The following is an 11,403-nucleotide window of genomic DNA, read 5'->3' as shown; positions in this document are numbered from 1 at the left end:
CGTTTTTCACTTGTATCACAGTTTCTTAATGGGCCCGTCGGCCGATTGCACATTGCAGCAGAGATGCCAACAACATGAATTTTGCCCTGCTTGTTCTGTGCCCAGGGGCGGAGGGTAGCAGTGGCAATTGGGCGGGTTGGGTTAGGTTTGGTTTGGGTCGAGTTTCAACCCAATCCATTTAACCCACCAACCCGTTAATAACCCAATTATATAAAATTAAATGGGTTGGTTTCAATCCAAACCCATTTTAATCCAATCCAACTCGTCCAAACCCATTAATCTTATATCTATGTACTTAAAATAAAAAAAAATACCTTCTTAACAAATAAGTTGGTCATAGCTTGGTGACATAGTAATTGCTATTTATATAAGTGGTGAAGGTTCAAATCACATTAAATGCATGTTATTTTTACACAAGCAACAAAGCCATTTAATTATGTTCGTTTTGGATTTGACGAACCACTTAGGTTCAAACTGGTCAGACCAACTTGAATTATTTAATTGGGTTGTCTTTGAGCTAATCGCATTAAGAGTGGTTGAATCGTTTAGATCTGGATCAATGGTGGATTGACTTGGGTCGGTTCATGTCAGGTTTGTACACGGGTTTGGAATTGAACTGATTGGCTCGAAGTGGGTCAAGAGAAGTAAACCAGACCATGCTAGATCCGGGTCGGGTTGTTCGGATACAAATCAAACCGGATTATCCAAATTGGGCAAAGCAAGCAGGGTGGGTTAGGGTTCGGACCCACTCGGCCTAATCAATTTCGGATTCGGGTCAGTCCGTATTGGTTGTGCTGGGTCGGGTTGACCTGTGTGAAGAGTGAGTGGACCAGACGACCCAAAGCGAGCAAATCAAGCGGTATCAAACCACCCCGTTCGGGATATATTTTAGATTCGGGTCGACCCAGATCGGTATATGTTGGATCGTGTCAAACCACGTTGAACTGATTCGGACTTGGGTCAAATTGATTTGGATTTATGTTGGGTGAAGTGTATTGATTCAAGACAAAACTAATTTCAATCAATAATTAATAGAAGATTAATGCATTAATTATAAATTATTTAATTCAAATGAAGAAAATTAAAAAAAAAGGTGAAAGAATTAATACTTATGTTTGTAATGGTTAACCCAATGGTTATCCACAACCCAACCCAATTCAACCCATTTAAATGAGTGGGTTGGGTGATGGGTTGATCACACAGCCCACCAAGTAAATGGGCGGGTTGGGTGAAAAATTGCCACCCCTAGTGGAAGGGGGCCAATCGTTGGATGAGAAATGAGGGAAAAGAGGAAACTTACATAGAAAAATGTATTGAGTGTACGAATTTTTGGACCATAGGCATGACTCCCTTGGGTTCCCCCTAGCTCCGTTCCTGTGTGTGCCCTACCTTCATTTCATCTCTAAACAAATTTTATGCAATTAAAACGTGTGACTGTTGTATTCTTGGTCTTAGATTGGCTGGTACGCTGGGCATTTTTCTCCCTGAATCATTCAGTGCTTAGGGGCATGTTTGGAACTAATTCTAACCCAACTTTTTAAAGTGTTTAGTTTCTTTTTCACTTCATCCTGTTAAAATATGGTTACATCTTAGAATTGAAGTTGGCTATCCAAGATTGACAGCCTAGGCTGTCATGTCGACAGGGCAATCCAAGGCTTGGTTGCTCAGATAAAAGAGTAATTACAATAGAGGAAAAATTTACGACCAGTATTCTGTACTTTGATTGGAGTGACAATTTGGTGCCCAAACTTTAAAATGCGACAATTCAATAACTGAGCTTTCAAAATATGACAATCCAATACCTAAACTTTTACAATGTGACAATTCAGTACCTATCGTTAACCAGTCCATTAATTAGCCATTAAGTGATATTTGAAAAGTAAAAAATGCCCCAAGAATGCCATCTAATTCTCTTTATCAACCATCCAAACATTGACAATAAAATGAACAATCTCAAATTCTAGATTATTTCACAAACTTTTTTGAATAGAAGAGGCTAGGATTTGGGACTGTTCAGTTTTTTGTCAACGTTTGGATGATTGATAAAATGAATTAGATGGCATTCAAAGGGTAAGTTTGACTTTTCAAATATCACTTAATAAATGATTAACAAACTGGTTAATGGCAAATATTAGATTGTCACATTTTAAAAGTTTAAATACTAAATTATCGCATTTTAAAATTTGGATACCAAAATGTGAGTCGAGCCAAATTACAGGATACTGATCTAGAAATTCCCCCTACAATAAAAATAGCTCAAAATTTATTTACCAGATCACCACACTTTCCTATCAACTTGGTGCAACTATCGGTGCCGATTGCTGAATGCTGTTGGGTAAACTAACGTGTCACAAGTAGCAACCATAGTAGAATCCTGGATTACTGAAAGCAAAAATTATGTGAACACCCTGAGAATACAGCATCTGGCCGTATATTTAAAATATCTTTTGTACACGTATTAAATTCATCAGGAGATATTCCTGAATGTGCAACTAGATGCTATGCTTTGGGTGTGTATGGTTTTTCCTTTCAAGGAAAAACTCTCATTGTAACATGATATTTGGCATTTTTTTTTAAATATAATGTATCCCACGAGTCATAGTCATACATATCGGTATGATACGCTTTTTTATCAGGTGATATCAGTGGATACAATCTAATACACACTAACACAAAAACATATCAGTCCCTAGTTTAATCAAACTGCATATTGACTATTTTTAAATTGTTTTTGAAATTTAATAAAAATTAAAAATTATAATTGTGAAAAATAAAATAAAGAATTTAAATTTTAAAAATTTCCAAAAAATTAATAGGAACTAAAATTATAAAAATAATTTATTTTTTCTACCTTAAATGATTTATATGTTTTACTTTACATATAAATTATATATTAAAAATAAAAACATATTTATTATTTCATAAAATAGTTATTATTTATAACTACCAAATCAATAAAATTCCTGAATATGCAAAGTGTCAACCAGCTGGTCAGTAAGGTATCCTACTGGTCTTAGCAGACTTGAGATCGAATCCTGCCTATACCTGAGTTGGGGATGGGCTACCCCCCATTATGTAGCCCTTCAGAAGATATCAAAAATAAAATAAAATTCCTAACAATTTAACAAACATTGAAAATTATAAATGATAATTATTGTATGATCATGTACGTATTTTAGAGTCCCACAAGAACCCTAACCAAATATTACTACAACTGTACAAAACATTTTCCATATTTACATGTTAACATTCATGGCGAGATGCTTTAGAGTGCATTTCTCATGTGTTTATATTTCATTTCCAAAAGTCTGAGTTTGCTCTTTATAGGATGCTCCTCATACCAACATCAAGAGGTTGTTATTTATGGCAGTGTTTTCAAAACTGGATCAAATATTTGGACCAGAAAAACCAGGAACTGATCAAGTGATCAGTTCCATTTTACCCCAAAAACTGTTGATTTGATCAACAAACCACTGACCCAATTGGTCAAACCATTGACCCAAACAATTTTTGGCTGTTTTTTACTTTTTTAATTTTCTTTTTGTCAGTGGGCTGTCCATTCAGATCGAACAGTCAAACCATTTGACCCGGGAACTGGACCCCAAAACAGCCCCTTATGTGGTCTGGTTTTAAAAACCTTGATTTATAAAAAAAATGTTCCCAATGCACAATGGGATGTGCTATGAAGTCAATGTTAAAAGTACTATGTGAAAGAACAAATCCTGGTTCTATTAACTGATAATTCATCTTTAGATTTACTATTATTATTATATTATTTAATGTTATTAATGTATTATACAATTTATATGCATTTCCCTAATATATCCACGCGCTTTGATATCTTTTGTCCGTATCAATGTGTTTCCAAAATGCATCCATATCCAAATTGTTTGATACCATACTTTTACCCTTACTTCTCGGTAATACATAAGGATGGATTCTCTTGCCATGCCATTTATTCTAATTGCCAAAAACTAATGCTTCACCCGTCAGCCCTACTTCACAACTTCGGATAGCAAAGAAAATGCTAAAATACTCGGAGGGAGAAGGCCATCCCTATTTCACTAGAAGAGATGTTCAATTTAAAACTCATTTTTGGAGAATCATCACATTCACTTGAAAATATAAAAGGTTCCTAACTGCACGTCATCTTCTCAAAAAAGAAAAAACGACAAAGAAGTTGCTACCCTTCTCGAGTGAGGTGTATACATGCAGAATAAGCGCCGTCCGCATGTATTTCTCTCTTTTCACATGATATATTGTTGCCTCTAGTATCGAACATCTATGTCACCTGCAGTTCTCATGATCAAAAAATTATACAGTCAAACTAAGCTCCAACCGATAGAACAACACATTTCAAGTGCAAAAGAAAGACTTTTCCAAGCCAATGTACAACGGAAGAACTAAGAACCCGGATGAACTGAAATCATCTTAAAGTTGCTTTTCTGGTCTAACTAAATTAACCTTTCATGTAGGACTCCTGACAAACCTTTGAAAATAAAAGTAGCAAGTGGTAGTGGGCCTAGAACATTTCAATGTGTTCTGAAGCCGCACATAATCTGGTTATGTTCCATCGATGGTGCAGCAGCTTTATCGTAGCATTTGCATTTGTCCACCGTTAAATATAGTTCATCATAATTTTATTACAACTAAATTCACAGCTATTCTATATGCAACGACATAACATCCAATGGTTCATGGCTATTAAGTCTTAATGCTTTGTAGTTTGTACCATCACGTATTTGGTCAATACTCTGTCACATTTGGAACTGTAAGAAATTACTCCTATGAGGTTATGAGCAGCCCAAAACCTAACTAGATGTACACTTGTTCCTTTTGTTTCAAAATAAAATTTGGACAATTGATGATACCATTCAGAGACGAAATTGAACATCAGAACAACCCTTTCTCTCAAACACAAGAATTTAATTTTCTTTATGCTTCATAAAACATAATATCAGAACCACAAAAAACATGCCTTTGAAAACAGATGTTCAAGAACATGTTTCTGGTTTCCTTTAGAAAAACAGAAAACACTACACAATCAAAAACGTGCATTTTGTAGTTCAATTATAGGAAACTAATGTATTTCTTTTCAAGCCAACTGCGTGCCCCAATTTTGTTGAAATAAAAATAGAGTTTTTTTCACAACTTATTCATGACCGACCACTTCGGTGTATCCTCCTGCGTGGGATTAGTGATTTTTTCCCTAAAACAGTTGAAACAGAGCTTCAGACTTTCAGAAAAGGATAAAGTTAAGCTTCATTTGTTCCCTTTTCAAAGTTTTAGACTAGGTTTCCTGTTAGGCTCTCGTGATAAGATCGAATTATTCTTTATCTAATTTGCCTGTCAGTTTTCTACATCCAATAACCATTATTACTGATTACCGAAATTCCACATTGTCAACATTGGGGAATTTTGGCCTGCCTTAGTAAGATAATCATAACCTGTCCCCAGGCAGTTAAATTCTTAACGCCATCAGAGCCTGTGGCGAACTTGATTAAGGAAAAAATGGGATAATTCTTAATTTTTACAGTTAGCTCAGATGTCCTTACAGTAACCCAGAAAATATAGAATGCACTAGTTCCCTTTTCGCAACACAACTTATCGGATTGAATAATACGGGAATTCATTGCATGCAAATGTTTTTTAATTGTATATCCTACGCAAAAAAAAAAAAAAAAAAAAAAAAAAAAAAGAAAGAAAGAAAAAGACAGCTAAAAATAGAAAATCGAGCTTGGATATTTACCTAACCGGACCCAACGATAATATTGTTGATGGGGATGAAGATCAGCTTCACAAAAAAGCCTACAAAGCCCATCACGACGAAGCCGATAGCGGTACGGAATGCGACCTTCGTAAATTCTACTCGAATGAATTCAATTTCCAAGAATCCGAACGAAGAATCAAATATCGAAGATCAGATGAAAAACCAGAAATGACAAAAGAAGAAAGAAAGAAAACCGTAATGGAGAGATCGATGATAGAATATACCTTTCCGATCGGGCTTGTGGCATCTCTTGACGAGGCGAACACTGTCCTTGGCAAAGTCTCTCAAGGGATCGACGACCGAATCCAATGCATCCATTTTGGTTAGGTTCAGAAAGAGAAGTATTCAATGTTAGAAGACTGGAGAAAACCTAGATCTGAACCCGCGACGAACAAATCGGCAAGAAAAATATCCCCTCCCTCTAAATAGAGAAAGAGAGAGGGGGAGGAGGGCAAGAACGATGACTTACACCAATGAAAATTTGCCACATCATAACTAGCCACGTCATTTTAAGACCAGCGAACCAATCACTGCGGACCACTTGGTAAAGATCCAATGCAAATTATCGGTCGCGGACTCTCTGCCTCTTAACCAACCGAAATACCGAATGTTGGCTCGTTGTCGTTGGTGTGTCAACTGCTTTGTTCCTGCGATAACGCGGAATCGATCCCTCAACCAGCACTTTAGGGATATTGGGGTAAGGGAAAATTATTAATGGTGCGGGTTTGCAGAGGCATAATTATTAATTAATACTGGTTTATCTCCATGACCCAATTTGATTTTTTGAAATCCTAATTCTAACTTTAACAAAATTCATTTAATAGGGTTTATATTTTTTAACTTTAACCTTTATAGAAACTTTAAACCTAATTTTCTGATTGGATTTTAGTTGTAACTTACCTCTCATAAATACACATTAAAAATTTTAACCTAGTCTCGATTCTCCGTTCTTCCTCACAAAACTCCTGCCTCTGCCACTCAATACATCAACGTTTGCAATAAATTTAAGGCATCACATTAATTATTTTCTTTTTAATTTCAATATCTTATACCAGTCCCAATTGTCCCCATTACTTACAATTCGGACAAGCAAAAATGCCGCTCTAACAACTACCAATAGCAACTCTCTCATACTTAATTGCATACAAGTTCAAAATCTAATAAGCAGCATTGGATTAAAGGATCTCCTCCAACCAAATAACGTGATTCAATTTTGTTTTTTATTTTTATTTTTTCTGGATCGGCAATAATAGTGATTTTTACACCCTACCTCGGCCCAAATTTATTCATCCAAACCTATAACTATCGAGCAACTGTAGGCCCAAATTAAGCACATCATCTGTCAGGTTTGATGTCACTGATATGTGATCTGTAAATTAGGCTGTGCCGTGTCAGGTAGAACATGACAATATGATCGTGTTGGGCTTAGGTTTCCAGGCCTATGGGCTGCCCGACACAATCCAGTATGCAACACGGCCCATATATATCATTTTATTTGAATTGTAATTAAAATTCCTATAAAATATTTTTTTTTTCAATTTTGAATTGACCTGACCCAATACTTAGCCCATGACGCATCACAGTTTGGCCCCGACCCGCATCGGCCCATGGCCCAGGCCATGCTAGGACAGACATCTGAAATATCCAAAAGATAACAAGCACGGCCCGGCCCCCCCCTATGGGCCATGGCGACGCAATTTACAGCTCTATGATCACTGCCAGAAGGCCCAACTTTACACTTCAATTTCCATCAAATTTAAAAATGTTTTCTTGGCCGAATAGTAATTCAAAAAAGAACCGTTACTTATCCACTGATTCCACCGAAGAAGACCGCATAATGAACCTTGAAACCCAAATAGAATCTTTGTATCACATATAATAACGAATTAATAACAAAGGTGTATCGTCGCATATGAGCAAGTAAAAGTTCACGTCTAACCGATATAATTACGATTACACTACTACCGGTTGGTCCAAGCCGTGTGGGATGCTTCTTTTACTGGAACTAAAGCTGGCGGTGGGTTACTTTGAGGATCACTCTGGCTCCTAAATTTTTGTAAGTTTGGATTCTAAATCGGTGGTAGAAAGTGAGTCCTTAGCTTTATTAGAGGCATTGCGATTTATTGAGATTCTCTAGCTGAATAAGATTCTGATTAAGGGTGATGCTCTTGAGGTTATTAGGTTTCTGTTGTGGAACTCAACCCCTTCTTGGCGTATCAGACTTATAGCCCAACATCTTTTGACGTGTGGGATGTTCTTGAGGTTATTAAGATTCTCTAGCTGAATAATGAGTTTATTTATAGTTTAACAATAAATTAAATAAAACTGAGTAAGGATAAATAACGTTCTAAAATCATGTCTTTGATACACCTCATAACTTCTCATCCACATTTTTGTTACATTTTGCAGTAATACAATTGTTTTGAACGATTTTCCTTAATAGTGTCCTATCCCATATATTCATAAGAAGTTGAAGCTAGCTGGTTGGGGGAACCATCAGTGTGCTAGAGCTCAAACCAGACCAAGAACTAAATATCTGAATAGCATTTTTGCGTCACTCAGCTCCTTAACAAGGAAAATAAGAAGAAATAAAGCCGACCATTACAAACATCTTTTGACGAAGTATATTCAAAATGGAGGGTCACATGATGAAGTTATTTGTTTAAAAGTGTGAATGGAAATAAATTTAATCTTTACACAGATAAATTGAAAACCCCCCAAAAAAATGAAAATTAAAATTTAGAAAGATAAAGGAAAAAAAAAAAGGCATAAATTGTATGGTGGAATTTTTCTAAATGGCCCTTTGGAAGTGCTTATTGGATAAATAAGTGTTGATGACTGTTTGGTGAAAAAAAGTGTATTAGGAATAGTACAAGTATTTTGAAAATTATGTGGCAAACCAGGGAACTTGAAAAAAATCAAAATTTTGAGTCCATTTCCCCAAAAGCATTTATTCAGGCTTCTTTTCCCAAAATGTATATAAGTGTTTATTAATTTGGTCCTAACCTAAAATAAGTGATTATAAATAAGCATACCCAAATGGGGGCTAATTGGTGCAACAACGTTTCTGAAGTTTATATAAAATTGATGAACAAGTCACTTAGTGTAAATAAATCAGAATATATAATGGCGGTGATTTTGGTCAATATATTGACCTACATTAATTATATGTAATGTGGATATCAATCTTCATTATTGATTTGATAATTAGGCCTATGTTTTGGATAAAGCATATTCTTTGAGGAAAAGTCTTCTTCTACCTTTCTTTTTTTATTGTGTTAGGAAGTGAGAACTATGGTTTTCAAAACTGGACCGAACAAAATGGTAAGACTGGAAAATTGAATTGATTCCATTTTATCCTAGAATTATCATTTTGGGCAAAAAACCATTGAACTGTTCAAACTGTATAATGGTTTTTGTTATTTTTTAATTTTTTTAAGTTTTTTTGTCAGAATGAGTTGTTCGTTTGACCCAAGAACTAGACTCCTGAATGGTTTGTTGTCCGGTTCGGTTTTAAAAACCTTGGTGAGAACATTGACTGGTGATGACAGGATTCATAAGTGGAAATACTATATCCACTTCCGCTGTGTTTGGGTAAAATTATATAGTACGTGCTTGGTTCCGTGGCCATTTATAGGTAAACCGTTTATTTGTACTTTTTCACTTTAAATATTTTTTACTTTAATTTTTTTTTGCTTTTGTTGTTTGGTTGGGCTTCACTTTAAACGTTTTTTACTCTCCCCCTCAGATTAATACCCACTAAAATATGTCACATCAGTATTTGGTTTCAGAAAACGCTGAAGCGTTGGGGGAAAAAAGAATTTAACGTTTCTCCAAATGCCTCATGCATAAAAATTAAAGCATTTCAATTTTCTAAAATTTATTTAATAAACGATGAAACCAAACAGTTGTTTCGTTTTGCTTCACATGCAATAAATGCCAGTGATGACATTTTTTTAATAAACACCCATGAAACCAAACACATCCATAAGCGTACTTTGTTTTTACATGCCCTCATTCAACATATATGTGCAGTTTCTCAAAAGGTTATTTTTGTTTTGATTTTTGTTTTAAGCTCATATATAATTAGGAAAATTCATTCTAATCAACAAATTGGGTCAAGGTTAATTTAATAAAGAACTATTTTTTTGGTAAAAACATTTAAAAAAAAAAACTAGATAGTAGATTGGGTCAAGGTGTCTATATTTGATCCAGTCATACATAAAATTATCAAATTCATATTGGATGACATTAGAATTCTAATTAATTCGGAAAAAATAAAAGCTGTCTGTAGTCTAACTTGGGGGATGGGGGCCATCAGGCCCTAGCCCCCACCAAAGTTTTGAAATCACCTTTATTTGATTTCATGTTAGGGGTGATGGAGGTGATTCCATTTCCATCGTAGTATAATACTCCCACCGCCACCCAATTATTTTAAAGAGAAGCTTTAATTTATACAATGGGTTGCCCAAATAGAAATTTTTTAAGGCTGCATTTGGAAACAATGCAAATATGTGTGAATGCAAAGAGTGTAAAACGGTTCATATAAATTCCAAAGTTAGGTTAGTATTGTATCGACAAATTTACATTCTTATCAAATAGACTTTTTAGCTGTAATGGATGCAAACATGAATTTCAATAAAGCATGTGCTTTTTTTTTATCAAAAGTCTACTTGAATGCAAGTTTGCTTCTTTTTTATTAATATACTTTTACATCTTATTATCAATGTAAATATGCATTATTCTGTCATTTGTCAATGCAAAAATGTAATGTTGCCAAACACAAGAAAAAGTGAATCAAAGTACAAATTTACCCTGAACCATGACTTACACTCCATTTGCATCTTTTTCAAACGCGGCCAAAGAAAAATTTATCATCATAATCATCATCATTATCATGATTGTAGTTGAACTAATAACCATTTATTTCTAGTTAGGCTGCGTTTGGAAACAATGCAAATATATAGAGTATAAAATGGTTTATATAAATTGTAAAGTTAGATTAATTTTGCACTAACAAATTTACATTCTTACCAAATAGACTTTTTAGCTGTAATGGATGCAAACATGAATTTCAATAAAGCATATGCTTTTTTTTATCAAAAGTCTACTTTAATGCAAATTTACTTCTGTTTTATTGACGTACTTTTACATCTTATTATCAATGTAAATATGCATTTGTTTGTCATTTGCCAATGTATAAATGTAATATTGCCAAATACAGGCAAAAGTAAACCAGAGTGCAAATTTACCCTGAGCCAAAATTTACACCGCCTTATATACGTGAAGTGACAAAAAAGGGGCCGATGTGGTCAACAAACTCATCCTATCTCACCTGCTTTGTGTTGTTTCAGCCCAATAAGTGGCCTCTTTCACATGGTAAATGGGCTGACTTTTATGGACCAGTTGGTTGGTTTGAGGAAGAAAAGAAAGACGCAGTTTGATGTGGACAATTGAACCCGCCATACATTAATTAATTGAAAATCCAGTAATATATATGGATCAATGTTATTATAAGGCAATATATATGGATCTATCAATTAATTGTCTCTTCTCCATAAAGCGTAAAATAATGAACAAATACAGTTAGTGGTGATCGATCAGAATTTTGAATATATTTGTTGAAGTGTCAC

The 11,403-nt window shown here is 34.8% G+C and overlaps 1 protein-coding gene across 2 annotated transcripts; it reads right to left on the bottom strand.

Annotated features, from left to right (window-relative positions):
• Positions 1-4,059: 4,059 nt before the first annotated feature.
• On the bottom strand, positions 4,060-6,163 carry LOC148853505 (protein transport protein Sec61 subunit gamma-like). 2 transcript variants are annotated; one of them, XM_088941198.1, is made up of 3 exons: positions 5,995-6,163; positions 5,750-5,865; positions 4,060-4,291 (listed from the first exon to the last, which is right to left on the bottom strand). In XM_088941198.1, exons 1-2 carry the CDS (start codon positions 6,086-6,088, stop codon positions 5,750-5,752), a joined length of 210 nt encoding a protein of 69 aa, XP_088797324.1. In that variant the 5' UTR covers positions 6,089-6,163; the 3' UTR covers positions 4,060-4,291. The 2 variants fall into 2 exon arrangements, with proteins under 2 accessions (XP_088797324.1, XP_088797325.1); XM_088941199.1 differs by lacking the exon at positions 4,060-4,291 and adding an exon at positions 4,906-5,209.
• Between the last annotated feature and the right edge of the window lie 5,240 nt (positions 6,164-11,403).

This window comes from Nelumbo lutea, chromosome 4, assembly GCF_056320005.1.
Source record: "Nelumbo lutea isolate HS-2025 chromosome 4, American lotus-T2T, whole genome shotgun sequence".
In the NCBI taxonomy this organism is placed as follows: Eukaryota; Viridiplantae; Streptophyta; class Magnoliopsida; order Proteales; family Nelumbonaceae; genus Nelumbo; species Nelumbo lutea.
Note: the sequence above shows the minus strand (reverse complement) of the source record. Positions and strands in the feature narration are given on the sequence as shown.

What these genes read in the sequence shown, in the direction of transcription:
- LOC148853505 (XM_088941198.1), bottom strand. Translation starts at nt 6,088, where the DNA reads ATGGATGCATTGGATTCGGTCGTCGATCCCTTGAGAGACTTTGCCAAG. An exon ending in CCACAAGCCCGATCGGAAAG is followed by an intron (nt 5,866 to 5,994) that starts GTATATTCTATC and finishes TCATTCGAGTAG; the next exon opens with AATTTACGAAGGTCGCATTC.